Source organism: Hibiscus syriacus, unplaced genomic scaffold (genome assembly GCF_006381635.1).
Source record: "Hibiscus syriacus cultivar Baekdansim isolate YM2019G1 unplaced genomic scaffold, ASM638163v2 tig00111131_pilon, whole genome shotgun sequence".
Lineage (NCBI taxonomy): Eukaryota > Viridiplantae > Streptophyta > Magnoliopsida > Malvales > Malvaceae > Hibiscus > Hibiscus syriacus.
Window position 1 is genome coordinate 1539736 of NW_024062991.1, and position 25048 is coordinate 1564783.

At 37.2% G+C, this 25048-nt stretch overlaps 2 protein-coding genes and 1 pseudogene across 3 annotated transcripts; all 3 read right to left on the reverse strand.

The window, feature by feature from the left end:
* Positions 1-160: 160 nt before the first annotated feature.
* On the reverse strand, positions 161-8156 carry LOC120154537 (annotated as a pseudogene).
* Positions 4491-8134, reverse strand: LOC120154538 (uroporphyrinogen decarboxylase-like). The gene is made up of 6 exons (XM_039166251.1): positions 7873-8134; positions 6841-6962; positions 6315-6425; positions 5878-6066; positions 5240-5365; positions 4491-5065 (listed from the first exon to the last, which is right to left on the reverse strand). Exons 1-6 carry the CDS (start codon positions 7976-7978, stop codon positions 4550-4552), a joined length of 1170 nt encoding a protein of 389 aa, XP_039022182.1. The 5' UTR covers positions 7979-8134; the 3' UTR covers positions 4491-4549.
* Positions 8157-11534: 3378 nt separating the features above from the next.
* On the reverse strand, positions 11535-14423 carry LOC120154514 (5-amino-6-(5-phospho-D-ribitylamino)uracil phosphatase, chloroplastic-like). 2 transcript variants are annotated; one of them, XM_039166235.1, is made up of 6 exons: positions 14323-14341; positions 14141-14224; positions 13915-14055; positions 13427-13492; positions 12856-12965; positions 11535-12026 (listed from the first exon to the last, which is right to left on the reverse strand). In XM_039166235.1, exons 3-6 carry the CDS (start codon positions 14041-14043, stop codon positions 11861-11863), a joined length of 471 nt encoding a protein of 156 aa, XP_039022166.1. In that variant the 5' UTR covers positions 14044-14055; positions 14141-14224; positions 14323-14341; the 3' UTR covers positions 11535-11860. The 2 variants fall into 2 exon arrangements, with proteins under 2 accessions (XP_039022166.1, XP_039022165.1); XM_039166234.1 differs by having other exon boundaries at positions 14141-14423.
* Positions 14424-25048: the final 10625 nt, after the last annotated feature.

Below are 25048 nucleotides of genomic sequence, written 5' to 3' on the forward strand. Positions count from 1 at the left end.
TAACTCTGCTGAAGCAGAGGTGAAATTAAGAAAACCAAAAGGGAAGCAGGCGAAGGATAAAACCAACACAACTGAACCATGATATCATTCAATGCTATGAAGAAGAAACACCACCAAATGAATATTAACAAAAAGAAAAGTAAACAACACCCAGCTTTGAATTGCCAAACAATGATTGGACAAAGATGAACATTAAATTCTGCAAATAAACTTGAATACGGTTAGGACGGCCAAGCCCAAACAATGTTCTTGAGAGCTGGTCTAACATCCTGTTTTAAAGTCTTTTGAAACTCCAATGTGTCACTGTCACCACTGGATTTCCTCAGCTCCACCAAGTGGAAAGATCGTGTAAACTCGAATATCTCAGCCTCCATAGCCAATGTGCCTCTTTGACATCCGTCAAATCCTTCCATTTTCATCACTCCACCGTGCTTCTTAACTTTCAACTTTAAATCCTGAGCAATGTCCTCTAGTTTAGATGTTGTGGCAGAGAACGTATGCGTTGAAGTAAATTGAACTTCCTTCTTCTCTTCATTTTCTACGAATAATCCGGACAAATCAAGTTCGCTCGATAAAGAAATAATGTCAAAGGCATTCCAATTTGAGAGTTTAGCCATGCCCTTCTTTGCTTCAAATGCATTGTAGTTAGTCTCACAACTAAAAACTGCAGCAATATCGGCTGGTTTCGAGTTAAATCCCTTTCTGAACCACGGATTTGTCATTCCTAGATTTAGGATTCGGGGTGAGGATTCTTGACAGCAGTTTGGTGACTTGAGGTGAAAACCAATTGGGAAATTTGTAGTCTGCCTTGCTTATTTTCCTGTAGATTGCTATTAGACTGGTATCATGAAATTGAAGATAACCAGCCAGCATAACATAGAGAATCACCCCACATGACCAGATATCAGCTTTGGCTCCATCGTAACCCTTACTGTTTAAAACTTCAGGAGCTACATAGGTAGGGGTTCCACAAGCTGTGTGGAGTAGCCCATCTTGATGCTTACACTCGGCAAGGGCACTCAAACCGAAATCTGATACTTTAAGAATTCCGTTTCCATCAAGGAGTAAGTTTTCCGGCTTCAAATCACAATGATTAACACCTCGGCTGTGGCAAAAATCAACTGCACTGATGAGTTGTTGGAAATACTTCCTTGCCGTGTCTTCTCTCAACTTCCCTTTTGATAACATGTTGAAGAGTTCACCACCTTTGGCATATTCCATAACAAAGTAAATCTTGGTCTGGCTAGCCATCACCTCATAAAGCTTCAAGATATTCGCATGTTTAACCAGGCTCATACCCGATATCTCCCTCTTTGTTTGATCGATCATCCCTACCTTCAAAACCTTCTCCTTGTCAATGACCTTAATTGCCACACTCTGGCTGGTTTCGATGTTCTTTGCATGGTAAACTTTGGAAAAGTTTCCCTGCCCTAAAAATCTTCCGAACTCGTACTTTTGCATCAACACCTTCCCTTTATTGTCCATTCTAAAGTTCAAATCTTAACACACTCCAATTGAGTTTTATCTCCTGCAGTAATTATATGTATATATATTATCGTCTGAAGTGCAGGAGTAGCTACTGGAGAACTCGATCGTCTTCAACAAGGTCATCCATTTAACACGACAGAGATTTCAGTTTCAACTCTATTATGCATTGGGACACAGGGAATGAATCTTCTGTATGTTGAGCATCCAAAGTCATCGAGAATGAATACAGGTAATTCAGAAGCGGATGCAAGCACATTTTTCTGCATTCCCTGGTCCTGTTGGGATGCTCTCTGGAAGACACAATAAAGAGGCAGGTCACAATTATTCAATCAGCCCGAAAGCATTACATACATACTTTACATACTGAATTCATGCCTCTGAAGGGAAAAATCACTATAAATATTAGAACAAAACAAAGATAGAAAAAATGCAATGATGCATCAAATTTCTCAACTATCTTTTGGTAACCAGTGATACCATGTCAGCCATCAAACACAACATGTTCGATTAAAATTTCACACTTCAGTCCTAGATGTCCAGCTTTGAGTCCCTTGTAGGATTGGATTTACTTGTAGGCCTAGAGTTTAAGGTGATGAACACAATAACATTTTAAATGACTTAATTAGATTAGCTATTTTCTCGATGCATTTATAGCAGTTGCAAACATAATCAATGTTTTCATAATCAATTACGGTGGATATCGATATTGGAGAGAACCGAATCGCTAAATAACAGCCATAGCCATTAGAATTCATAGCAGATAACTACATGGGCCACATAAACTGCTGAAATCATGGATCATATGGTAGAATAAGGCTGTTGTAAAATAAACTTAGCAGCTAGTCTTTTACAATTCATCTTAGTTTCAGAAAATCACACTTATGAAGCTCTCTCCTGTGGATACTGGAAAATAAGCCGAAAGGTGTGGAACCAAACTCGTAAAGTTAACACGATATTTCATCAACATAATCAAAGAAATGAAGATATTCAAATGAAGAAATAACACGTATGAACAAAGGCAAAGCAAAGATATCAGAGAAATTGTTTCTTGATCACATTTAAAGGCGAACATTGGATTCAAGTTAGCTTAGATTTAAAAAAAACAGAAAGAATCATTTAAAATCCACCAGCATCACTGAATGAACATGATTCAAAAAAGAAAACTCTACCATAAAACTGACGTAAAGAGAAAGCAATGAATTTCGAAAGAAAGAACTTAAAACTTACTTTTGAAGGAAAAGGAAAAAGAGATAAACTAAGTTTTGAGAGGAAGATGGCCTTTAGATGAGGAGGTGGTGGCGGCGGGGGTGGTGGTGGTGGTGGGCGGGGGGGGAGTTTTCAGAGATGAAAGACACAAATGTTGCAAATACAATGAATGTAATGAGATGTAGGGGAATCATGGTTTTGAACTATATAAAGAAAGGCCTCTCTAATTAAGGTGTGGTTAGGAGAAAAGCCTGAATTTTCCACTGCAGTCAAAACTGACAAGCTTTGCAGTTTGCAGTGGTGAATGGTGAAAAAAAAAACATCATAGGCTACTTTGGGAATTGACTGTCGGAATATACTTCAAATGTTCTACTTTTTGCTTCAAAATTCAAACAAAGTCATGCTTGATATAAAAGGGAAAGAAACAACTTGACCCCATATTTTTTTGTTTTCTTTTTAGAATGAAAACAAAACTTCTCCTTTTTCTCTCTTTTTTTTTTTCTGAAATGGCAGGTTTTACTTTTGAAAAACCAAACTTTTCTTTTTCTTTTTCTTGTTTAAACAAGATACAGCCATTCATGAAAGAATGAAAATCGGAACTGTTGTTGAGTAGCGGTATTGATTCTACAAAGTAGACTCTTGATCTTGGGATCCAATACTGGTTTGCCATTGCAGACCACTAGTTCTCAGATGACATCATGAAATATGAATTGGTGGACAAAATGAAACCAGTTAGTCTTGATTGCACTTTTATTATTGGTGTGTCATCAAGACAGGGTTGAAAATTTAGGCTATATTTTTGTGTGATTACGGTGTTGGTAAGTCCTTGTTGGCCCCATTGTTCTCAAGGGCTGAGCCCTCATGATTGCTAGTAGTCTTTTCCTTCCATTTCTTCTTTCAATATCCTTGTCAAATCATAGAGGGGATAAATAAAAAAAAGGCCATGCAAATGCAATTTGGAATCAAACAGGGTTTTAAAACACATTCAAGTTGAACTTTCTTAATTGATTCAAGATTTGGAGTTAAAAAAAATTCCCTGGATGTGCACCATTTGTACAGCTAGACCTCACCAATCATGTATACAAGGTGGCATTAGCATATTTGCTAAGAGGAATTGGCGATCGGAAGGTCTGAAATTATATATTCAGGCTTGGTATTTAGTGGAAGTTGCCAAGCATTTTTAACTACATATTATGATATGACTCGTAAGCCTAAAAATTCATAATCAGGACACTTCATTACTAGCAAACAAACCAGTAGGTAACTAACCTATAATTTATAGTTTTAAAGCTAAACTCAAATGATTAAACCAGGGATCGGATTCTTTGCTTGACAAAGTGACTTTTATAAGCTAAGCTGACTGAGTCTGGAATCTTCAGTTCTTTTTGGCATCTTTTATTCTGCCTAATATTAAACTCATCATCATATTTCTCAAACGGCAGTGTATTCATCATTTTAAGCTGTATAGAAGTCCAAAGCTATTATCAATCTGATCAGCAGTTTTTTTTTTCACTCTGCAATGGTATGGGATCAAAGATTGTATTTTCTGTCTCATCTTGATATCATGGCCATTTTATAAAAAGGTTTAGTATGAAGGGTATATTTATCTAAGTTTATGCTACTCCAACTCACCATTTTTCTTTAAGTATTCATGTGCGGCACATTTGAAACGTTTCGAATGCAAACTTGCATCATGACTCTCACTCGAGTTTGAGTAACATAGATGCATGTTGGGAATCGATGTTGTCAACAATTTCACGGAACAATTAAATACAAATGGAACAATCAAGGGCTGTAAAAAATAACCTGAAGATGCATAAACTTGGTAGGAAATTAGTTAAATCCAGTATTGATTTTAGTACCTGATTGCTTTAGCAACCTCAAAGAAATGGGCAACATTTTCCTCGGGGGTACCTACTTTAATCCCGTGACCGAGATTCAATATGTGTTTCCCTTTACCAGCTTTTGTCACGGTATCATGTATCCGATTGGTGATGAAATCCTTTGAACCAAAAAGTATTCCAGGATCAACGTTTCCCTGGACGGCAATATCATGTCCGAGTCGCCTTCTACCTTCAGCCATGTCAACGGTCCAATCTAAGCTAACTACATCAACACCGGTTAAAGCTAGCCTTTCTAACAGGCCCCCAGATCCGGTTGCATAAAGGATTAGAGGAAGATCCGGATGGGTTTGTTTTACAGCATCTACAATTTGCTTCAAATATGGCAGGCTGAACTCCTCAAAATCGACCGGACTTAATTTTGTTGCCCAAGAGTCAAATAATTGAACAGCTTGAGCTCCATTGTCGGCTTGGTACCGAATGTACTTTGTCATGGAGGTTGCGAATTTCTGAAGCAAGGAATGAAGTACCTGTAGGAGGAAAAAGAGGTCACTTTGACCCGAGGTAATAAAATTGTTCGCTGGCAATTAAATTCCGATGCAGACAGAAAACTCTTACATCACTCTTTAACACCAAACTAAGAAGAAAAGGACAAACTTCATCCTAGTTGATCTGAGATGCTAGAAAAAGAGAACTAAAACTACCGTGGGCTGAGAGAAGGCCAAACATTTTATTTTGGTGAAGTTCTTCGATGAACCACCTTCAACCACATATGATGCTAGAGTGAACGGAGCGCCAACAAAACCCAAAACTGCAGCTTTGTTATCTACCTGGCAAAATGAAGAAAGGGGGTGAGGCTACATGCTTTAAAATTTCTTGAATGCAGGATTAAGTAGGCAAGAGTATTATCGAAGTTTCCCGAGCTATAAAAAATCATACAACATCCTTGTATAAAATGGTAGGACAAAATGACAGCAAAATCCAGATAATAACATACTTCAGACCATAGAAGGCTGATGCAAAGGATTGTGAAAGGGTTAGGGGTAACAATTTCATATTCAATTAGTTATCATCGGAGCAAAATACTAAAGGAGATAGGCCTAATGGGTAGCCTTTCTGTTTGGGAACATTAAGGTTAACCAACTCTCTAATTCATTAAAATTGGTTGTTTAATGCCATTATTTGTTTGTCTTTTCTGCCTAAGAAGATTCTGAATGTTAAATTGATGTATGTGGAAAATATCATGTTACATCAATGTTTTCCTACCGTATACTGCCCTGAAATCATGTGAAACATAAGAAACCCAATTTTGGATGATAATATAAGAAATGTCAATGTAAACCTCTTTCTGCAAGATTGTCAATGCTTCGCCAACATAAGGAACGGACTCCTCAGGACTGAATTCTCTCACTTGATCAACATCAGCAGCAGTGGCTATAGGGTCGAAGATTATCGGACCTTTACCTTTGACAATGTCGAAAGGTATGTTCATCCCAGAGAGCGGAGTGAGAACATCAGAGAATAAAATGACCTGTCACAATACACAATGATTCAAAAATATTATAATTTGCATATGCAAAGAGCAACAGGAATACAAGAAGAGGAGGAGGTGCATGTTGTGGTTGGCTTTCTTGTCACGAGAACACACAAGTCAATTAAAGACTATTGATACCCAAAATATGGAACTATGGGGGTTTTAACCAAGAATAATAAAATGAAAATCAGAAATGTTCATTCAAGAATAATAATTAAAAGGGATTAGAAAAGAAATTTTCTTACTCCATCTGGCCAGAAAACATTCCATGGCTGCAGTGAAATTTCAACAACAAGGTCAACATTTTCTGATCTTTCACGAAAGGAGGGATATTTTTCACAGATTATTTGGTAGCTCTACAATATGAAACATTCAAAATAAGACAAAATTGAAAAGGAAATGGAAAATGAAACAAATAGAAATGACCTGTTCTCTTCTTTAAGATGCAAAAAGGAGATACAAACATTGAAATTACAATAAAAGAGCAAGTGTAATGAATATATATAACATGCATAGAAGTCAAAAGTTATACAAAAGATGGCATCAAAGCATAAGATTTGAAGAAAAGGGAAAAAATGCAACAGGTAGATCCCTTCAATTAGATTAACATAAGAAACAACAGGTAAATCCCTTCCCCCTTCTTTTTGCATTTTCAAAAAGGGGTTTGATAACAGAAACATGAAGCAGACATTACAGTTGAGGCATGCAATATCCGAAGCAAATGCAGCACATAAAAAATTTCTTTTGAAGCACATTGATTTGAAAACCAGCCTTCATGTACCTCCCTGCTTGCCTCATAAGCCAAACTGGTGGTCTTTCAACATCTTGCCCTGGAACAGCGTTGAGTAACAGGGGTTCAGAAGCAGCAGTTGCTTTCAGTTCTACAACAGTTCCTAAATAAGAATTTTACAAATAAAATCTATAACTCAGCAATTTTCAGCAAAACATAGATATAGGTAAAAAAAATGCCGCCAGGTCTGATCAAAGAGAATAGTTGATGCTTATGAGAAGAACAGAATATCAATGTAAATGATTTTGTTAATCAAAACAAGCAATGCTCAGATACAAGGGGATCAAACGTATGGAACAACTATGTCAGGCTGAAATAAATTGACAGTAATTTCAATCGGACAAATACTATCTACACTATCTCAATCATCAACATCGAACATGCCATGATAGCAAAGCATGGTTATGACCGTGCATTACTTGACAAGCACGCTACTCAAGTTTGGTACTTTGTAGCATAACCAGTAAAAATTAAGAACAACAACAGACATGAATAAAGAAAATAGATCTTTTGCAAGCAAGCCATTGTCCTATCATAGTGTAATGGTTTCATCATATAATACCTAATTATGGTTTCAATTTTCAAAGCATTCCTAGTTCTACCCTTCAGCATTACCACTCCCAATACTTAAGCAGAAAGTCATGAATTATAATTAATCCCTATTCAAAATCAAATCTAACAATGAAAGCTAATTCCCACATCTGAGATTAGCTCACTGATAACTTCAAGCATCTTTTCCACAAAGAATTCGAGACAAGAAATGAGCTTCATGCACTTAAAAAGTAGTTCCATCTCTATTAGTCCATTAATCCATAACTAAAACACATTAACTAACGCAATCCAGCTTAGACAGAGAGGTTCCCATGCTTAAGCTCCTACTTTTCTGATCTTCAAAAATTTTGACTTGGTCTTAGTAGCGAAAAGAACCCAGAAAATCTCACATCAAACGACAAATTAACAAAAAAAATCTTAAGTTGAACACTAAATTTTAAATTAAAATTTAAAAAAAGTACCACCAACAGAACATTGGATGAGTCTGAGCTTATGATTTGACAAAGAAGAATGTTTTGAAGGGGAAAAGAGAGAAGGGGTAAAAGAAGAAACTGAGGTACAAGACATTGTTTTGGGGTTCCAATTAGAACAGCTTGAAAAAGTTACAATCTTTGAGTTTGATTTTGAAGCTGGGTTTTAAATCTCTATCCAGAGCTGATTCCATTGCAGTCGGATTATTGATGGGTTTTTGGAGTTTTAGATATAAAAAAGGATAAGGAAATGGTAAAAACGTTATCTTCTAAAGAAATGTTCCAAAAGTCGTCTCGTCTCCTTTTGCCACCTCAGCTTTACTGTTGGCCAAAGCCAAAACCATTATTTTATTATTTTTACTGGTTTATTTACTTTACTTTTTTAATGGCATTTTAACTTTTACACTTTGAACGAGAGAAAAAATCATTCCCAAATCTATCAAAACAACTTCTGAGTTCCGCCCTTAGCCTTTTTCAAACAACCTGCGAAGTTCAAGCCTTTTTTTGTTCGAACAATTTTCAAAACCAAACCAAAACTCTTCAATAAGATCTTAGCCTACGAAATGAAACGTAAGAAGTGGTCGGAGCTTGAAGAACAAACCCTTTTATCCAAATACTCTGATCTTCTCAATTCAGGAACTTTGTCCAAACTCAAAACCAGAGAGAAAAAATTCAAACCCATAGCTGACCATGTTAACTCAGTTCATCATCTTCAAGATCCCATTACTTTTCCTTTCAAGTGGTCTTGGCGTGATGTATCTATTAAGGTTCAAAACATGAGGTACCAGTATTTGGGGGTGAAGCAGAAGATTAGGATTTCGAAGGATGAGTTCAATTGGAAAGACGGTGAGAATCATTGGGAAAATTTTTTAAAGTGTAAAGAGGTTTTTGGCGATGTGGAACTTGAAGTTAAAGGGAAGAAAGGTAGTGAAAGCAATGGTAACGAGAGTGATTTGTTTGAGGATTGTTGTGACTTGGGGTTTGCAATTGATAGTGAGGAGGAAGAGGAAGACGACGGTGTCGTTGGAGATGGGGATGATGGCGGTGATGATAAGGTAGGTCCGGAGGGCGAGTTCGGAGGGGAGAGAGAATTTGGAGATATCGGTGTTTCTCATGTTCGAAAATCGAGGAAAGGTGTAGGAGGAAGTAAGGGTTTTGGATTGCTTGGAACACAAGTATTGGAGTTGAGAGAGGGGGTGGTGAGGAGGGAAGAGAAAAGGAAGGAAAGAGAGTTTGTGAGAGAGAAAGGTGAGATGGAGAGGGAACAAAAGAGGAGGGAATCGGAGTTCGGCAAAGAAAAGCTATGGAGTGAGAGGGAAGAGAGGATGGAGGAATGGGAAATGGAGTTGGAGGACAGGGAGCTGTTTCGAGGTTGGAAGGAAGGTGAAAGAAGATTGAGGTTGGAGAAAGAATTGGATGAGGAGAGTAGGAGGAGAATGGAGGAGAAGCTCGAAGAGGAAGCCATGGAGTGGAAGGAAAGGTTGTTGGGATTGCAGATTGAACATGAGAAAGCAATGATGCAAATGCATATGGAAGCATGCCAGAATCAAATGCAGATTCTTGGTGTCATGGCTAGGCTCTTTTGTCAGTTTTATGGTTTGGCAAACGATGGTTTAACAGCTGGTTTGGGCGGGTTGCCTCCTGAAGTTTTGCAAAATTTGCAGCATCCTGGAGGATTAGGTGACAATGGGAAACCTGATTCCAGTTCTCCTTCTGAGTTCATGTAGAGTATGATTTAATCACTTTTTGTGCATAGTATCGTCGTGGAAGCCCTAATAAAGTGTAAAGTTAACCGAGTTTTATTAGCATGAATGTTTGTATGATAGCTGGATTGAATGAGATGTTACTGTCAAACTAATTACCTTATTTTTTATGATACAAAATCATGCAATATTTTACATGAGGATGATGTTAACTTTTGATGTTTCTTTGGAATTTGGTATTCTTTTACTCTCATGATGTTTCTAGTTAATTGACTTTGCTTCTTGAAGTGGATGGTGCATAATGACCATAGTAATATGATCATTTAACTTTGTTTTACAATGAAAAGAAGTCACACCATACTTGACCAAAATAAATTGTTTTTCTGCTTTCCTCTGCTTACTGATAAGGCAAAAATGAACTTCTATCTGATGTATGATATGGATATGGCTATGGAATTGATATATCTCTCAGATCCTCCAAACATATGGAAACACTTAGAAAAAGTTTAACATATCTGCATAGGACACGTGTCCATGGCCTACACTCAAGTTCAAGTAATATAGCTGTATTGTTCAATGTTAGAGGAGATATCGCTAAGGCGCAAATAGAATAAAACTTAGTTTATAATAAGTTTCATTTGAACTGAATAGGTTTAACTAGACAAGAAAGAAACCGGAGCTATATTGTTCAATTTCCTCATCTTTGCTTTATGCCTTGATCTTTCATCTTTATTTATTGTGAGGACTCTTGCCTGAAACTGCTTAAGTTCTTTCATGCATGAACTGTTAAGTTACCTGATGTATAGTTATGGAAACTGAGTAGAAAATGTGCTGTTTCATTCCAATTGCAGTTGCAGAATCTAGTTTTAAGTCAAAATAACTTCGCTGCCTATGAATTTGTGCTCCTGTCACTTGTTTGAGTTACGAAACAATGGGAGAACTTCCAGTTTAAGAATCCTATATGAGGCATCTGCATATTTATGTGTTCTGAAGTGGTAGATCTGGTAGTCTAGAACGGTGAGATAAATTTTCCTAACTCATCTCAGCTTTTGCTCATTTTAACAGTTTTTGAGTTGCCTTGTTTACAAAATCAGCTTGTATTGTTTCTTTTTGGACAATGCATTCTGCGTGCTACTCCTTGCTTTTTCCTTGTTGATTTCTTTATTCTCTGTTTGACCATGCCTGTTGGTTCTTTGGCTTACAGCACGTCTGTTTTTTGCGGACATGTGCGCACCCAGGATGATACCGTCTAAGTTTTAGTGGTATTACTATATACGTAGCAATAAGTTTATGATTAGGAGAGAATTGTCGAGAGAACTGGACGAGAACCGGAAATTAAATTTAAGGGTGACCAATATGGAGGAGGCGATCAAGTTTTGAGATAGGCAAAGCACTGGATAATAAAGGGCTCCAGCGAAGTCTAACTGGTTCAAAAACTGTTACTGCAAAAGATGTTCACAAAGAAGATGTGATAAGAAGCTGTTGAGGTAATGGTGCATGTAAAAGAGGGTTTCTCAAGAGTATATAGCTTGTCATGCGATCATCATTTTTCTTAAAGTATTTGTGTTCAAGACTTATTTCCGATACTCATTCGGACATGAGATAGGAAATATGGTCCTTCAAATATATAGAAAAACATAAAAAAAAGAACCAAGTATACCCGCATTGGGGATAATGTGTATTCGATACCTTCGAGTCCAGTTAAGATAAAGTAAAGTGGATAGAGTTGATTTAGGATGGGGTTTTACATTGCCCTGTTTTCGTATTTTGTTGGTTTGTTTAGAGAGGACAAATGCAAATGTTATGATCCTAAAAGTTTGGCCAACTCATATGCTAGCCTGTGACCTGGGCAAGCGCTTTCATGGGTGCAGACTGTGATATAAGCATATAACAAAATTGCAGAGTTCAAGGGGTAAGTAACATGCCTAAATATTGAAGCATGAGATTATAGAAGAGAAATAACTTTGGCTAAAAGCATTGCAAGGTAAAAAGATCCTGGCCATCCGGATTTTCCAATATCCACCAGATCTGTAAGTAATAACAGAACCCACTGTACAAACAGATGAATGATTCCTAACAGTAGCATAATTTAAAATTAAATATATAGACCTATGTTACTCAAACTAAGAATCTGCGTCCAACACAATACACTAGAGGATCATATCCCCTAATCCCTATGCAATCTAGAGTTGGAGTAACATAAATGCTAGAACTCTCTCCTACCTGCACGGTCTCTTAATTACAGGGACGAATTTGGAATGAAAGGAGAAAATGATTCAGATGGTATCGACTGTAAGCTTCCTTCTCGGAGGAGTTTTCTCTATGATCTGCTTTTGCCGGTCCATGAAAGTAGAACCCTTGTTAGCAAATAATCTTCGAAGATTAATCACCGAAAGCTCGTTAAAGCTACCAACTGCAAGATCAGCCTGCACCAGATCATACCTGCATGTTTTTTTCATGTCAGACCAATTTTTGGGTGCACAATTTGCAAGTTTCCAACCAAAACAACAAACAAGATTAGGAAGTGCACAATTGTGAGAGAACACCTTTCTTCGTATCTGATCATGACTAATTAACAAAGCATAACAAATCAATAAATTGCAGAAAATTGGTCATGCAATATGTTTATGGCATTTAGCAAGGTCTTGATTGTTATTTGACTAATATTTTCTTCCTGCGGAGGTTTTGACATGAAACATGACAGTACAAATGACATATGTACTCGGGCGTGAGTGTTGGATGCAGCTAAGTGTCCTACAAGGGTATCTATTATTTCAAGGATTTTCCTGTATTTGGAGACTCAAATCCCCATACTTCAAGAAAAATGAAAAACCAGGGCAACATAGCACATAACTTCTCTAGTAAAAGGACAATAAGAGTACAATCCCAAATGCCTTCTTTGTTAATCTAATTTCATTTCTAGCAAAGAATAGAAGAATAAGCAGAAAATTGTTAAATGCTTCTTTTTTCTTTCTTCTATACATGCAACTTTATATTCTAAATTTTGGTTTCAAAATCACTCGACACAGAAAGAATTTCCATGCTTCGAGGTTTACGCCCAGCCTAAGTGTAAAATACCAAGGATTACACCCTTGTTTTTTTATTTGCTTCCTATAGGCTATATCAGAAGAGGTATATCAGATGACTTCTTATTACAAGGGAGCTCAGTGCACTAATCACAATTTTAAATATAGGTTTCTTTCGAATGTTGGAATTAAAGTGTGTCCATGTAGGAATGATAGCATGTTTCTATGTAGAAAGAAACACATACGCAGGGTGAGAGCTAATCATTGCCACAGCCATCATAGTACATTTATGAGCTGCGGTAATGCCACGGGGATCATCCTCAAATACTACACATTTTGATGGTTTACGATCCAACTGCAAGGAATTAAAAGAAATATATCAAAAAGTGGAGAACTAATTAGCATAGAAAAGAAGCTTCTATAATTAACTTCAATAGTTTCTTTCTTCTCTATAGGCATCAATTATGGTTGAATATTCCAGATTTACAAGACTCACCCACCATTTTCAATATAATCAATGGGAAATTAAAGGCATTCAAGTGTGGGTACTTTATATATATATATATATTACAAGGAAACTAACATAAATAAAACCTACAGAAACCATCTTAACCAAATTGGAATCTATAGTTCTCATTTCCCTCTTTTTTTTTTACTACTGCAGTTGGCATCAGCTATAAAGAATATAATGCTTCTGCTATAAGGGCAGGACTGGAAGAATGCAAATGCTAACTTTGACCGGCATATATGAAAGCCTTCAAGCCTATGCCCTATAATTGGAAATAATCCCAAGTTGTGATCTTAAATGGAACATACCTTCATAGCTGCAGATAGAAATCTATGAGATATCGACCCCATTCCGTTTTCCTCAGAAATTATTGCCTGTGAACAATTAAAGAAATTTTAGCAGATTGGAATCTTATTTGCGCTGACCATTTCATTGACTAAATGGTCCTGGGAACATATCTGAGAATGGAACAAAAAAGAACAGATTTTTCATATTGAACACTACACAATGCACATGGTCATCCATATGTTATTCAATTTACCCCCCAAAATGCACAGTTTAGCATTAACAGTGGAAAGACTAGAAAAGATTGTCGACAGGAAAAGCAAAAAATTGGCCTCTCTAGACAGCAAAGAGAGAAGTTTCATATGGCGAATTACGTTGCATAGACATTATCCACCTGCCAAGCTCCTGATGGCATATTAAACAGCACAACCACTGGGCTTCAGAGGGTAAAAAACTGCAGCAATCAGTTGCATCATACAGGAGATTCATGAAATTTTTAGAGACATTGAACCTGGAAATACTTCTTGAGGCCAATTAGTTCTAAAGCATCAACCATGTTCCTTCGATCAAGACTTGAAACCACAGCACAAGGGATATTAGCTGTAGATACAGCATCAAGCCATTCTTCTAGACATTCCATTGGTTTTCTTAGCTGATTGAATATGAAAGCAGAAATATTTGTCGTTAACTTGAAAGATAAATTTAAAACCCATGACACCATTGGAACAAGCAGTCACCTTTAGAAGATCATCGTAATAAATCTGTGAGAGCCTCGATTTCAATATATCCACCTCACTTTCTATGGTTTCCCAGCGCAAAATCTAAAAATTTTGGGAAACTCATAAGAGTTAAAAAGAAAATAAATAACATAATATGAAGACATTCAGATTGACATGAAAAGAACACATGAATACATAACAGATTAATCAAGAAAGCTGAACTTCATGGGGACTCGAGAAAACCTCATCCAATACACCTTTCCTTTTTCTTATCTTTCCTATGTATTTTTTAAGGAATTCACATTTATTTGTTAAAATGAGATTTAATTTTAGAAAGGAAAAAAGAAAGGAAAGATATATTATTATGATAGGATATCCCTGTCTGAGCCGTCTTGACAGCTGAAACCTGTTAGTGGGGATCCGTTAACAAGCACAGAGATGGATGCCGACGAGATGCAACTGAATATCCACTTACACCACTGAGCTCCGAACCTCATTTCTTTGAGAATCCAGATTAAGAACCCCTAATCAATCGTGTCATAGGTTTTCTTGAAGTCGGTTTTGAACACCACCCCCGATCTGCCGCTTTTACCTAACGAGTCAAGTACTTAAAAGAAAAAATATGATTTCCTTTCTTTTTTTTTGGCATGATGTTTGGATCGGAAACCGTCCCCTCAAAGACCTTTCCCCGAGAATTTTTGCTTTGCCAGTAAATAAAAATGGTTGGGTTGCCGATTTCGGCTCCAATAATGATTCGGGTTGGAGCTGGTCTATACCATTGAGGAGGATCATTTTTTATTGGGAAAGAGTCCAATGGGATTCAATGTTTCGGCTGCTCAACAAATTTGTAGGCTCGTATTCAACTTCGGACTGGGTAAAATGGAGCGGCTCAAGCGACGAGCTTTATTCAACAAAATCAGTCGCTGAGTTACTGGTTCCCAGTAGCATAGCAGATTTTAACCGGAGGAAATTTATTTGGCTAGATATTGTTCCGTATAGAGTTGAGTCGTTCGCGTGGAGAGTACTTCATAGGCGAATTCTTGTTAGGGCGGAACTCGTGAAAAGAGGGGTGGTGACGGTTTCGATCTGTCCTCTTTGTTTGCTGCATCAAGAAACTGTTAACATCTCTTTCTTTCGTGTTCGATCTCTTAGAAAATATGGGGGGCTTTACTCGCCTTGCGGGGCATCTCGACAGTCCTGCCTAACGACCCTAAGAGCTTCTTGTTATCGTGGAATGAAAGTCTCCCGATTGGAGCACATCAAAGGTTAGTTTGGACCACCCTCCCCATTGTGGTTATTTGGACGATTTGGCTCCACAGGAATGACCTCATCTTCAATAACAAGAAGTTGGATGGTGTCTATAAACTCGTAGCCATTTTTCGAAGCATTTATATTTTGAAAGGTAAAGTTCATACATTCGCATGTTATTTTTCCTTACCCTTGTTTGTTTTGATTCGAAAGAAAATTGAGAGAAGTGTGATCTATTTTTAGATCTAGTCCCCGAGGCTTGTATTTTTGAAAAATTATCGGATTTTATAAACGGATCGTGTGGATCCGCATGTTTTGTCGTTTTTTTTTCTTCGATTGACTTTTAATTTTGACCCCTAATTCATTTTTTATTTTAATTTAACCCTTATTATTTATATGTATAAAATATATATATATATATATATTTATATATTTTTTTATTTATTTATTATTATATTTTTTTTATTTTCTTTACGTTATATTATATTTTTTTCTATTATATATATATATATATATATATATATATATATTTTTTTTATCTATGTTTACTTATTTACTATGTTTTTTTACTATATTTTCCTAACGTTATATATATATATATATATATATATTTTTACTTCATTTTATTTTATATTTCTATGATTACTATTTTTTAGTTAATATTATATGTATATTTATTATTTATTTATTTATTATTGTTACTATTTAGTATTTTATTATATATACATACATTTTTATATTTTTATATATTTTTATATTTTTATTTTATTTATACTATTTATTTATTTTCATTATGTTTTTTGTTTCTTTGTTCTTATTATTATTTTTCTTTTTTTAAAAAATACTTTACATTTTTTATTCTTTTTTATATATATTTTTTTTTCTTCATTTATTTTATTTTATTCAATTTCATTTTTTTATTTGTTTCATCCAATTATTTTATGTTTATTATTATTGGTTTCATTTATTTCCTTGGTTTACTCTTTAGTTTTGTTATTTTCTTTTATTATTATTTTCTTTTAACATCTTATTTTAATTTTTTAAGGGTATTTCCGTAAACTCATTAAGGGTAAGTAATTCAGATCAAATTTTACCTTTTAATTTAACTTGCAATTTTCTTAATCAAAGACAACTAGAAATTACGTAGTACCGAAAGGGCGGTTCAAGGGTGTTAATCCTTCCTTGACCGTAACCGACTCCCGAACCCGACACATCTTTGGAAAGACGCAGATCAGGTAAGAAATAGGGTATCCGATCAACCCATTTGTTTTAAATAAATGATCGGTGGCGACTCCCAATCCACATTTTTCAAGTCGAAGCCCAATTCCGGGGCCTAACCGAAAGACGGTTGCGACAGCTTGGCGACTCCGCTGAGGACACATGTAAGTCAGTCAGGCTAAGGTAATTTCCAGTTGTCTTTTTAATGAAAAGGTAAGTTTAAATTTTAAGGTAACATTTCGATCCTTATTACTTACTTTTGATTATATTCTCGAGTAAATAGTTGTACTGACTGTTTTTTAATGATTTCAGCCCTTAAAGATTTTTCATCCAAAGGCTCTATACCCGAGCTCCGAACCCGTTTTAAGTGGGGGTGAAAGCGATGCATTCGTGTGAATTTATTCATCGTATGGGCCTAGCAAGTAACCTTCGGGATTTATATACCTTATGCCTTCGTGTGAATTTATTCTCCTTATGGGCATAAAGGAATGTTTCCTCTCGAGTTTAACTTAGTCCACACAAGCCTGTGATGGGTTTGGGACTAAGGGTCTGGTAAGCCCAAGGGGGCACCGGCAAGGAGAACTCGAGTACCTTTTTTAAGAACCTAAACCCGGAGACTACAAGGAGTTAGGGCCCACCCCAAAACCTCGTTTTAAACCCTAGGATGCCAAAATTATTTTCTGTTTTACTTTCTGTTCAAAAAGATGTGAACTAGAAATTTATGCGGTTAGGACTTGTTCAAAATCAACTTGCGGGATAGAGATCATGTCCGGGTAGGAATAATAAGCATGTGGGGTAGATATCATGTGGGGTAGATATCATGTGGGGTAGGACTTTTATTTTTATGATTGCTTTGATTATTATCTTTACCTTACTAACTCTTTTTATTTTTTTCCTCTCTTTTATTTTATTTCTATCATCTGCATCATTCAAAAGAGGTGTTGATCCACCAAAAAACGTGTTCGTTAACCATAAATAATCTGCATTAATGGATAAAGGTGTTGTAATACAGGAGATTAAAAACCCTAAGGTACAACTATGGTCCGAGAAGCCTCAGAAAAAAAAGGGAGTCAGTCTTCAAGGAAGTTATGTGTCAGAGCTTGTTAGCTATGCCTCTATCAGCCTAAAACAGAACAATGTGCAAGAACTTCGAGACATCTGGGACAGTTAGAAGAATGATCGAAAATAGAAGTTTAGTCAGCGGTATGGTGACATTGCACTTTTGCTTCATGTTAAGACCGGTGAGCCCTTAATCAGAGCCTTGGTTCAATTCTGGAACCCGGGATATAGTTGCTTCACTTTTAACCAAGAGGACATGGTACCTACCATCGAGGAGTATACTACACTATTGCACTGTGAAAGCATTAAACTGGAGTGAGCCTACATCAAACACATCAAGAGTCAGCCTTTCAAGAACAGACTGGCTAAGTTGCGGGAGTTGACGAAAAATGGGTAATTGACTGGACTCAGCACAGAGGTAGTGGGGAAGGAATTGAATGGATCCACATAAGGCAATTAATGAAGAACCACCCTGATGAGTGGAAGACTATAGACCTTTTTGCACTAGGTCTGTACGGGTTGATTATCTTTCCGAAGGCATTGGGTTGCATTAACGCAGCCGTGGTAGAATTGTTTGAACAACTTCCGAGACGAATCAACCCCGCACCGACCATCTTAGCCGAGACCTTTCGGTCTATTAATCATTGTCGAAGATCTGGTGGAGGTAGGCTCTTTGGGTGTATTCAGCTCCTTCAAGTATGGATTCACAACCATTTCTGGAAGACTAACGGGGTCGCCTACCGCCAATTTAGCACCATATATTCACCTTTAGGGGAGTTCATCACAATGAAATGGAATGAAGGTGCTTCAAAAGAAAAGTGGATGAAAGTTTTTACACATCTTCAGGGTCGGGATATTACCTGGAGAGCCCCCTGGTTTTTCCTCGGTGACGTTCTTTTCCGGTGTGGGGATTCTGATACTATAACTTTACTCGGACTTTGGGGTACAGTTGGGTATGCTCCATTGTTAGAACTTAGATAGTATGGGGCACGTCAGTTTGTCCCCGTAACATACAGACTAATTAAATCAGAGTTTGTGTATAGCAGTGACAGTTATAAGAAGATGATCAGGGAAACATCTGAGTCATGGAAGAAAGTATTTCGAATGGATGTCGTTGCTACCAGAGACATGCTTACTCGAGATTATGTGGAGTGGCGAAGATTGAGAAAGAATGATAACGTCCCGGTGCAGACTGTGAAGACACTCGGACTATGGAAGAACATCTCAGGCATGTCCCTTCTAGACTGGAGATAGCCAAGGCAGAGTTTGAAGCTGTGAATAGCGAGCTGAAACAGAGGATTAAGGAACTTGAAACTAAACGTTATCAATGGAAACTCAAGGTTGACTCACAGAAAGATAAAGCAGACAAACTAGAAAGAGAACATAAAAAAGTTCATTTTGAGCTTGAAGACTTGAGAAAGGGGTATCAAGATACGGTCAAGGATAACACCAAGTTGAAGGTGTCTTATGAGTATTGGAAAGATGAAGCTCACAGCTTGAAAGGAAAGTTTGAGGGGCCTGGTGAGAGAGCCTGGAAAGAACAGATAAAAACTGCCCAGAGATGTTTAGTAGACAACCAGCATCAAAACCAACGCTTGAAAATCCAGATGGCTGATCTGGAGAAACAACATGAGAGAGATGGCAAAACAATAGCTGAGTTAGAAACTATTGTAGATGGGTTCAAGAAGAAAGCAAGCGAGCTTCAGATAGTGCCCTTTGATAGAGGTTTACAATGGCGTTTCCGTTGGGAGCAAGCAGAACAAATGGTGAAGGCTAGAGACGCAGTCATCCGAGACTTCCTGGATCAAGTACAGAAGACATATCTCCATCTACACGGCCTGGCAAGGGAAGCTGGAGTGGTCCAACAAGGCATACAACCAATGACAGATGAAAACAGAAGACTTGTCAACCTGTTGGAAGCTGTTCGGGGTCTAGAGGATTTAGTCCGAATGTACCTTTGATTGTTTTTATGTCTTTTACAAGATAAAACATTTTTGTCGAAATAAGGATTATTTATAATAATGGACACTTTTCTGGATCAATGCCTCAAACATTTCATGCATTTTTTCATTTTGCGTTGTGCATCTACATTTCATTTTTAAGCATTTTCATAAACAAATTTCTTCATGGAGGATTCGATGAAGTGGTTTTAACCACATGACACCACATGGAAGCAAGATTGTAACATCAAAAGAAAAAAAACTGAAAACAATACAGTGGGAGCCTGATCAGCTGATTGTAGGACAAATCCTGTCAGGATGATCTAAGAAAAGAATCCCCATATCCTAAGGGCTACGATGTTGAAGCTGTTAGCTGTTACCACATAAGAAGCCCCAAACATTCCTCTGAAAACTGTAAGGCGCTTGCCGAAGAAGGGGGCATGGCATATACCATTTGTACTTAGAAGATTGTTTTGTTTGAACACATCTTTGATCTTTCATGTTTGCTTAATCTTTTAAATGATTGAATTTATGCTGCTTTCTAAGGTGGAGCAATTGAACAAATTTTAATCTTTAGTTCTTCGAATATTAAATGAATTAATGATTCTTTTAATTCTTCAAGAATTATAGATTTTTGACATATGGAAAGATTAGACCTTTCTTACCCTGTCTCAAACCCCAGAATAAAATACCTTGATTCTTTGCCCAAAACAACTCATGGTCATTACCAAAAGACGAATTTTTGACATTACCTTTTGAAATTCTTGAACATTACTTTATCTTTTTGATACACTCATACCTTTCTTGAGTCAAATCACACACACCACTGTCTTTTTTAGACTCAAAAATAACCTTTCTTACCATTAAAACCCAAGGCATTGAGTGTTCATTTTAACATGAGCATTCTTCTAAAGAACCAACTTGAGGCATCTCGCGAGGAGCCTGAACATTGAGACATCTGGGAAAAGAGAAGAAGAATTCATTCGAAATAATTCTATCATACATTAATTACACTGTTTTCATGTGAATAGAATTAATCTTGAAAATCTTTCCCCCTGGGTATACCTCTTCTGTGAAGATTTACATGTATGAAATGATAACGCTTTCTTTCTTTATCCTTCACAACAGGAGAAAAATATATCCCTTGTGTCCCCTTTTGAGCCTGTAGTATTTTTCTTCTGATTCAACCCTAACCAAGGATCACCCTCCACACTGGGGGGCAAGGTGGAAGAAATATGCTCACATGAGCGAAGACATTGATTCAGATGAGATACCAAAAGGTGAACCAAATTCCAAGTGCGAAGATTCAATCAGAACAAAAAAGGGCAAAAACAAAAAAGAAAAGAAACAAAAAAGAAGAACAAAAAAAGAACAAAAATCAAAAAGAAAAAGGGGAAAAAAAGCACATGCAAAGATTCCCTAAAACAACTGGTACATCAAGCTTCAAACTAGATTGATCAACCACAATCATTCCCGAATCACTGAATCACTTCACTCAAGATCATAGAGCATCAAGAGAGAAACATTTTGAGCAAGATTGAAGGCATCATAATGAATTGATCCTTGGTTCAACACCTTGAAACACTTGTTTGGGCCTATTTATCCTTTTCTTTCATAACCATGAACCCTGGCCTACATTACGTGCCTTAAAAGTCCCTTCTAATCATACATGGATTTCTAAACAGAAGATAATATTTTCAGATTTCATCCCGCCCATCAGGATTAATCTTTGTTTGCAAAAAATAATGTAATTAATGCATGATAGAGAAAAATAACAAAGGGGGTTCAAGACATAAATCCTGAATAACGTCTTGAAACCAAAGGAGGATTCAAGTTGAAAACCTAAAAAGGTGGCTCGAATATAAAAATTGTGCAACTGAGGCGATCACACAAATTCCTTGATAAGGCATCGCACAATCCAAATGTGACTATGAAAGCTGGGAGTCGGAGAACACTTCCAGTAGAGGAGCATACAAGCTACCCCATCAAACCTTTGAGCATCAAATGCCAAACCTTTGACCAAACACAATAACCTGAGACATTTTTATCATTTCCTTACTTAACCATTTCCCAAAGATAGCTTTGATCTTGGCACGTGTCAAATAACTATAATTTATTGAAGGATTAACATTGTAATTAAACATTTGATATCCAATGAACTCTAGTTTTATGATTCGTCTCAATTGTAAAACCGTGAAAGAGACAATATTTTCAAAACTTTTGATTAAACATTTTTCGAAACTCTTTATTGATATTTTCATAACTTTGAAAATAAAAGAGAAAGAAAAACATTTTTTTTTCAAACAAGACAGTCTCTCTAGAATGGATCTTGGTAAATGACATGTGACTCTTAGACACAAAACTCATGCTCAGAATCAATGCTAAAGCAAGAAATGAGGAACATTTGGGGCATCTTTGAAGATTCAACATCAAATATTGGGGCATTTTTGATATTAGGGCATCATTTGGGGATTTAACATCCAATGCAAATTATCAGACCTTTTTCAGGAGATAAAATATAACCAATTCATGTTACATGCATCTTATGCATACATTTTAGAGTATCATATTTATCATTTTCCACATACATAATTTTTTGCAGATTTTAGAGTCAAGTTTCAACTTCAAGACGAAGGATACTCGATTCAAAAGCACCTTTAAATATTCATTTGGTTGCTTAACTCAGCAGCAAGAAGCTACACTTCGACCAACTCGACAGATTGAAAGTTTCTCTCGAACACACAATTTGTTCGAGAGTGGATTTCAACTTCACGACGAAGGATATCTAGCTCGAAGCCAAACTTCACAATAAAGGGGTCTCCATGGTTTCAACTTCACGACGAAGGGAATTGTGTCCACCTGCAACATACAATACTTGGATTTCAACTTCACGACGAAGGATATTCAAGTCAATGCTCAACTTCACAACGAACTGGCCATCCGTGATTTCAACTCCACGACGGAGGATATCGTGCCACTCGAGACAACACAAGTTCAACTTCACAACGAAGGGACGACTGGTTGTCAACAAACAACTTCCCAATTTCAGAGCCAATTTCAACTTCACAGTGAAGGATATTGGACTCCAGACAACGCAAGTTCAACTTCACGACGAAGGGACCGCTGGTTGTCAACAAACAACTTCTCAATTTCAGAGCCAATTTCAACTTCACAACGAAAGATATTGGACTCCAGACAACGCAAGTTCAACTTCACCACGAAGGGACCGCTGGTTGTCAATAAACAATTTCCCAATTTCAGAGCCAATTTCAACTTCACAGCGAAGATATTGGACTCAAGACAACGCAAGTTCAACTTCATGACGAAGGACCGCTGGTTGTCAATAAACAACTTCCCAATTTCAGAGCCAATTTCAACTTCACAGCGAAGGATATTGGACTCCAGACAACGCAAGTTCAACTTCACGACGAAGGGACCGCTGGTTGTCAACAAACAACTTCTCAATTTCAGAGCCAATTTCAACTTCACAACGAAGGATATTGGACCCCAGACAACGCAAGTTCAACTTCACGACGAAGGGACCGCTGGTTGTCAACAAACAACTTCTCAATTTCATAGCCAATTTCAACTTCACAGCGAAGGATATTGGACTCGAGACAACGCAAGTTCAACTTCACGATAAAGGGACCGCTGGTTGTTAACAAATAATTTCCCAATTTTGGAGCCAATTTCAACTTCACAGCGAAAGATATTGGACTCCAGACAACGCAAGTTCAACTTCACGACGAAGGGACCGCTGTTTGTCAACAAACAATTTCCCAATTTTAGAGCCAATTTCAACTTCACAGCGAAGGATATTGGACTCCCGACAACGCAAGTTCAACTTCACGACGAAGGGACCGCTGGTTATCAACAAACAACTTCTCAATTTCAGAGCCAATTTCAACTTCACAACGAAGGATATTGGACTCCAGACAACGCAAGTTCAACTTCACGACGAAGGGACCGCTGGTTGTCAACAAACAACTTCCCAATTTCAGAGCCAATTTCAACTTCACAGCGAAGGATATTGGACTCGAGACACGCAAGTTCAACTTCACGACGAAGGGACCGTTGGTTGTCAACAAACAATTTCCCAATTTCGGAGCCAATTTCAACTTCACAACAAAGGATATTGGACTCGAGACAACACAAGTTCAACTTCACAACGAATGGACGGCTGGTTGTCTCCAAACAATTTCCCGATTCTAGAGCCAATTTTAACTTCACGACGGAGGATATTGGACTCGGAATAATGCTACTTACATGGATTTCAACTTCACGACGAATGATATCCAATTCCATACTCAACTTCACGACGAAGGGGTCACCTGCGGTTTCAACTTCACGACGAAGTGAATCGTGCACACAAGCATCATCCATCTTTAGATTGGATTTCAACTTCACGACGAGGGATATCCAACTCAAAGAAGGATTATCTGTCAACAAAGACCTTCGAGTTCGACTACGCTCAGCATGGCATCATTTACAGTATAACTCAAGGCTAGAAGGGTTATCTTCCATCAAAATTGTCGAGTTCGATTCCATTCAGCTCGATGACACATCAATCGCACTACTTTCCGGTTGCAGTCGAGGTTTTCAAGTCGAGAAGAGGACCTGGGTTAGCCGCGCCTGAGTGACAAGCAACCATTTTCAAGCAGCATAGCTTAAGTCAAGAAAAAGCTATCTGTTAATGAAGATTTTTAAGTTCGATTCCGATCCAAGGTCTTTAAACCGAGAAGAAGACCGAAGGGCAACGGGAAGCCACGTGCTGATTCAAATTCTGAATTACGGCTTCAATTTCATATCATTTCAAGATGAACTCGGCTTCACGATGGAGGAGTCATCCGTAACTCAATTCGACAGGGAGTTATTGAAACATCAGAGTCTATTTTCAACTCTATTGAACGAAAAGTGTGTCTTTTAATCTTTTCCTATCCCCGTTACACGACTATGGGCAAAGAGGGGCAGCTGTCAATACACCTTTTCGTCCTACTAGGATTCAAACTCCTAAAAATAAGATATAATTTTGCTAGGATTCAAACTCCTAAAAATAGGATAGAGTTCTACTATTATTTAAATTCCTAAAGATAGATTCCACAAGCATTATAAATAGTCATTGTAACTCACTATTGTAACACATTCGGAGAAGGATATACAAAATACTAAGCAAAAAATTACAAGCAACTCGTAGCTATTTTTCGAAGTATTTATATTTTGAAAGGTAAAGTTCATACCTTCGCATGTTATTTTTCCTTACCCTTGTGTTTTGATTCGAAAGAAAACTGAGAGAAGTGTTTTTGGGGCCGATTAACGGGGGCGTTTTCCGAGATCTATTTTTGTAGATCTAGTCCCCGAGCTTGTATTTTTGAAAAACTATTCGGATTTTTATAAACGGGTCGTGTGGATCCCGCGTGTTTTGTCGTTTTTTTTCTTCGATTGACTTTTAATTTTGACCCCT